This window comes from Aptenodytes forsteri, unplaced genomic scaffold (genome assembly GCF_000699145.1).
Source record: "Aptenodytes forsteri isolate BGI_AS27 unplaced genomic scaffold, ASM69914v1 Scaffold56, whole genome shotgun sequence".
Classification (NCBI taxonomy): Eukaryota; Metazoa; Chordata; class Aves; order Sphenisciformes; family Spheniscidae; genus Aptenodytes; species Aptenodytes forsteri.
In genome coordinates this window covers 5,320,759-5,326,763 of record NW_008796213.1, presented here as the reverse complement: position 1 = coordinate 5,326,763, position 6,005 = coordinate 5,320,759, and the positions used below count along the sequence as shown (strand labels likewise).

The 6,005-nt window shown below is 43.5% G+C and overlaps 1 protein-coding gene across 1 annotated transcript in view; it reads left to right on the top strand.

The window, feature by feature from the left end:
* The first annotated feature begins 1,859 nt into the window (after positions 1-1,859).
* Positions 1,860-6,005, top strand: part of LOC103906497 (poly [ADP-ribose] polymerase 12) — a 20,955-nt gene continuing 16,809 nt past the window's right edge. Inside the window, exon 1 of the mRNA XM_009288413.1 lies at positions 1,860-1,879. Coding sequence (XP_009286688.1) covers positions 1,860-1,879 — 20 coding nt within the window. The remainder of the gene's footprint in view (positions 1,880-6,005) is intronic.

Here is a 6,005-nt window from a genome sequence, read left to right as displayed (position 1 = left end):
TTCAGAAGCAAGGCCACTTGAAACATATTTATGCAACAAAGCAAACTGTACACAATACAAATTTTTGCATATACCATTAGGCTGGCCTGTTCTTATAAAACAGAGAGTTTGTCCTATATCCTGTCCAGACTACACTGTTAGTATCTGAAAATAAGCTTTCCTGAGGTAACAGTAGAAAATGAGGATTTATCCTGCTCTTTGCAGAGGCTGCAAGATCTCTGGGACAGCCAACAGCCCCACAGTCTGGTGCTACTCATGTACTGCACCAGAACCAAGTTTCCAGTTTCTTGCTTTCGAGTTGTGGGTGCATGTGTCATCTGTTGGGTGGTTGATTTTTAGTTTAGTCTGCCACTGGGAAACTCTTGGGATTGTAGCTGTAAGCTTGGTATGCAGAGATGTTGTCAGTTAGTCCAGATTTCAGAAATACAAGTCATAAGTGAAGAACTAAAGGGGGGTAGATTTAGACTAGATATAAGGAAGAAATTTTTTATGCTGAGGGTGGTGAAGCACTGGCACAGGTTGCCCAGAGAGGTGGTGGCTGCCCCATCCCTGGAAACATTCAAGGTCAGGCTGGACGGGGCTCTGAGCAACCTGATCGAGTTGAAGATGTCCCTGCCCACGGCAGGGGTGTTGGACTAGATGACCTTTAGAGGTCCCTTCCAACACAAACTATTCTATGATTCTATGATTCTAAATTAGAGTAGTACATAGACATAATATATAGCAAATACAAGCCATTATAAACAGAGCAGTTGCAGACAAAATTACTGAAGTTTTAGCCAAGTGTTTAAAAGTAACCATGCTGTCAGACCATCACTGGGAAAATGATTAGCCCTCCAAGCTGTGTTTAAATACAGGTTGAGAGGCAAACAGAAATATTCGCAAGCAAACGTATCACACTTCTAAGCTTCTGAACCCCTAAGAGTCAGCAATGCAGCTGTATCAACCAGAAGGTGATGTTTCACCAGAGAACATTCTAGCTCACAACTGTGTCTAAAATCTGTCTTGTTCTGCCCATCTTCCTCACATCATCTTCCAGAGTAGACAACACAAAGCTAGGAGCTTCACCATGCTAGCTAGGAGAAGGGATAAAACAGGTGGATGGGGTGGGAAGTGGGGGCACCATGCACTATTATGATAATGGATATTTCAAAGATGCGTACAAAAATTCACAGGAAAATCATTAAAATAATACATTTTGAAGATCAATGCATGCAAGATGATGAAATGATGTCGCAATTCAAGTTAACACAAGAATCCATCAACTGTTCCTAAAAATAATATTAGTCTAATGACTGACACTTGAAAATTTCCAGAGTAAAGTTTTCATAGCACCAATACATCAGATGTTAACAAAGGTGGCTCACTGAAACTGCAGTACCTGAAGTCCTACAATTATTAAAAATCCATGTACTCTGAGTCCAGCAGCTGTTCAGAAACCATAGAAACTGCTTAAAGGGAGCTTATTACAGGGCCAATGCACAAAGCGGTCCTAAACTGTAGGCAGAATAGCTTATACGCAATTATGCTACAATGGCATTTAAGAAAACAGTTCCAGCCTTACCTTTAATTAGGGTATCTGAGAAGTGAAGAGGAGCCACTTGCCTTATGTGCCCTTGAGGTCTCATGTAACCCTTTCTTACATTGGAGGTATTTAATTTTACAAATGAAAACTGACTTTTCCATTAGCAGAAAATTCTTCTAAAGAAGGAGAAAATACAATTTTGCTTATATATAATTCATAGGTGAGGAAGTTCTATCAAATCAAAGAGGTACTTTTTTTCTTCCTGAGGAACATGCCACAAAACAAACTACAAGAAACTTGTGTGAGAAGGAATAAGCTATGATTTACTTCGGGTATGCGTTCGGGTATGGGAAGGTACTTAAATTCAAAGGCAGCTCTGCAAATCTTCTTTCTGCATCGGTCATCAGCTGTTTTCCTAGTTTTACTTTTGTTCTCATGAAAAGAGAGAGAATGATAGCTCTGCTCCAGAGCCTCGAAAAACTCATTCTAGCTGCAAAGCGGGAACAGCAATGTGAACTTCCTTGTGATACACACACCAACACATTGGAATGAATTGCAATGGTGTAAAGCTACCTGCAAACACCCCTCCAACCCTGACCTTACACTGCTCTCTTTTGTACTTCTCCCTCTGTAAGGTTAACCTCTGCATTGGCATAGTCATTCATACAAATTTTATGACGAAAAAAACACCGCATTTCTGCCAAATGAGTGTTGTTTTTCAGAAGCATGAGGAAAAAAAGTCTGGAGGGGAGGACGCAGTTCAAACAGCTACCTGGACTGCACAGTGATGCTGGGACAGGTATTTAAGATGTAAGAGGCTGGGAGCCATTTAGATAGGATGGACTTAGGGCACTGGACAGAAAAAGTAAATGGAGGCCTACTGGGGAGAATGGGAGCTGCCTAATACCATGCTGGCTTCAGTGCTGTTTATGAATGTGGGAGGGTACCCTAAGTGTTGGTTCAGTCAAGATATCTCCTACTGATGGGGCAGTACATATAGTTACGCAACAATTTGAAAACATTTGACAACACGCCAGAATTAGGAGGCTTCCACCCCTGTTCTGAACAACTCAGGGATGAAATAGCTGAATTTGGGTTCGGACCAGATGACCTCCTGAAGTCCTTTCCAACCTCAACTGTTCCCTGATTTTGTCAATTCTCATCTGTGGTGTGTGATCTCTCACTTAGGAGTGCCTAGCTACCAGAGGACGTGAAACTAGCAAATGTGGTACCTGGATCACAGCAGGGATCCAGAGAACTGCAGAGCAGGAAGCCAAATCACTGAAACCTACAATTTGGAACAGAAGGTGTTGGAAATAGAACATACTAAGGAAAAGCCAGCAAGGTCTTTTTAAATTTATACCTCAGAAACACATTGGAACTATTTGAGGGCATTAACAAATATGTAGGCAAGGGTCAGAAGAGTTCGTACAGTTGCCTTAGATTTCCAAAAGCTCTTCCCAGCAGAGGGCAGTCTCCCAGTGCAGGCCTGCTCAACCCCGCACTTTTCAACATACTCATAAACCATCAGGAAAAGAGGATAAGGCAGCAGGGTTTGCTGAGAACACTATATTATTTAGGAAAATAGTGATTAAGGCAAACGATGACGAATTGCTGGAAATCCCTATAGTACATTGGATGATGAAATAGCAGCTGAAATTCTGTGTAGATTTAGACAAGAAGGCAGAAACTATCCTATTTTCATGTGGATAGTGATGGCTTCTGAACTATTACTAGTCAGGAATGAGATCCAGGGAAAATGGGATAATTCTATGAAAACACCAGCTCCAATGTGACTGTTCACTCATATGCTGGAAGCAGCACCGTTAGGTCAAAGAGAGAGCAACGCTAGGTAGGACAGGATGGACAGGAAGGAATAAAGGTCATTATGCAGCTGTTACCACCTGCAGCCTGCTGTATCCTGCAGTCATCATCTCCTGCATTCTTGCATACTAATCATCTGGAAGTTTCTTCAGAATCCACTAACTTATGGAAATGGCACAGATCAAAATTCCAAGCTAGGAGATGTAAATACCATCAGCTTACCTGAAAAGCTTTTGACGCTGATCTAACAGCAGCCAAACTGCTGAGGTTTTTGTGCTTCCTGGTGCGATACAGGGGATGCCCACACCGCGACAGAGGAGGAAGGACGAGCACTCTCACCCTCAGCTAGGTAACTATTTCGCTCATAGGCGCATGAGTTAAGAGTTATGAATTAGAGAACCTGTGAGTTAGAAACTTCATGAATTAATGAAGTGATGAGTTAGTGAATTCATAATTTAGACAAGTCTGTACAAAAGAGGACTGAGCCCTTGTTTGTCTTCTTTCCTAATGAGCTCATAAAATAAATTTACAGATTATGTTGTCCTGTAAATTTGAGATATCTAAATGAACCGTGACACTCCAGCCTCAAAAGTAATCAACAGAATCAAACAGTAGGGACTATTAGGAAAGAAGAAAAAACAAAAAACACTGAAAAGCCACTGTGCACATTTGATGCACTCACATCTTGCATACCATCTGCAGGTCTGCCCCTTAAGGAAAAACTGTCTTAAGGAACAAAGGAGGACAAAGACAGCCCAAGCTATAGAATTACTTCCATACAACAAAAGACTAAAATAGACCAAAACTTTTCCGTTTGGAAAAGACAAAGGGGTATATGATTAGTGGATATAAAATCAGAAATTGAACAAAGAAAGAGAATAGAACTTTTCCTATGTTTCAGGAAATCTAATCAGTGGACCCTGGAAGGGAGGGATGAAGGACAGTAATGCTACAGCCTCTCACGTTGCTTCCTGGGCACGTGTTGACGGCCTGTCAGAGGCAGGCTACAGATCTATATGAATCTCTAACTGATTTAGTAGAGCTGTTCTTCTGTTCAATGTACTTGTCTAGCTTCTCATTTTGTCACTCCCTTCCTGATCTCATAGGACAAGCAGGAAATAAGACAAGACGAGGGGAAAGGCGCAACAGAACCTGACTGGCAAAAGAAGGAAGCAGGGCAGGATTCTTGTTCATTGAGAATCACCATCTGCTTTAACAGTCCCCGTGCCTACTGCTGCCAGTCTGACTTAAATAATGGTATTTTACATCATTGTTTTACCATCATTTAAAGCATGCCTCTGTGATGCAGCACCAGGAGTGATGAAATGACCTGAAGAGGAAGACACTTAAAAAACTAAAAAGGTGGTCCCCCTTCTAAGGAGTTTGTGAGCTCCCAGAGGGTGAGCACATTGCTTGGCCACGGTCTGGTGCCATGGCTGCAGTGCAAGAGGGTGCAGTGATGTTCTCCCACAGGCCGGGTCCAGTACCCAGTGTGCAATAAGCCAATCTTACACACAGAGCCGAGATATTTATTTATCTCATGTTTGCACAAAGATGGGTGCTAGGTGGTAATTCCACAAAGCTAGCACACCACACAAAAGAACTACAGTGTATTTATATTGTTACATGATTAGTAAAAGCCTGCCTAAGTTCGCGCTCATTGGTTAGTTGTGTTCAAATTAGCCTCGCTTGCCATGTAAATTAGCACGCGTGCTCCTTGCAGGCGTGGGGGGGCAAGTCTTTCCAGTCTTGAATTGAGTCGGTGGTCGCAATCTCCCCCTGCCGCCTCTACCTTTCCCCTAGTTACGGCAGGTTTTTTGCTGACTTCTTGTTTCTTTGGCAATCATCTAGCCTCCGACGTCTTCTAGGGCAGGATGTTCCCCTTTTATCAGTCTTTTAGTTCTTCTTCAAGGGCATAGTTGTTGTAAGGCACGCATTGTTTATACAAGGCAATCAGGCTAGTACAATGAAGACTGCAGTCTAGGTATTAACCCAAGCGTATGGCTGCAGTGACACTGTGTAGCAGGTGGTACTATAAGCATTGCAACCATGGCAGTTGCATGTCCAGCAGATGTGTGCCCGTGGCTGAGCTTTTAATTTAGATACTGAAAGGAAAGGAGTGTGAAAGCGGCCTTCATGATGTGTCATCAGAAAACTGACACAGGTCAGAAAGCTTAACTGAGAAGTTTTTCTGGTGCCTAACAACGGTTGAATTCACACAGCAGCCTTCTTCCTGTAATTGGAAGTGGTGAAGGAGACTTGGCTGCAGTCTCTCTTCTCCCGTGGAACACTTATTCCTATAGGAGATGTGCGAGTTTGCAGCTGCCACCCTTTTCTGGTCAAATTTGGTTAAAAATGGCCAATACATACCAAAAATCAGCAGGAGGAGGGAGGCGAAGGGCCCTCATGCAGCACCACTGCATGTGCCTCGCTCTCTCCCTGCAGTCACGTTAAAAAAACCCCACAAAACAAACCACACCCCAAACCCCACTGAAGAGCTATCAAAGCCGTTTGGGTGACCCTGCGTTTCTGGGAGCATCTCAGCAGGCGAAGGGAGACTCCGGCCTTGCGGGCAGTGCGGGCACCTCAAGCGCCCGGGGCCGGGGCCTCCCTCAGGGCTGTCCCCTCAAGGTGGCCCCGGCTCCGGCCCCGGCCC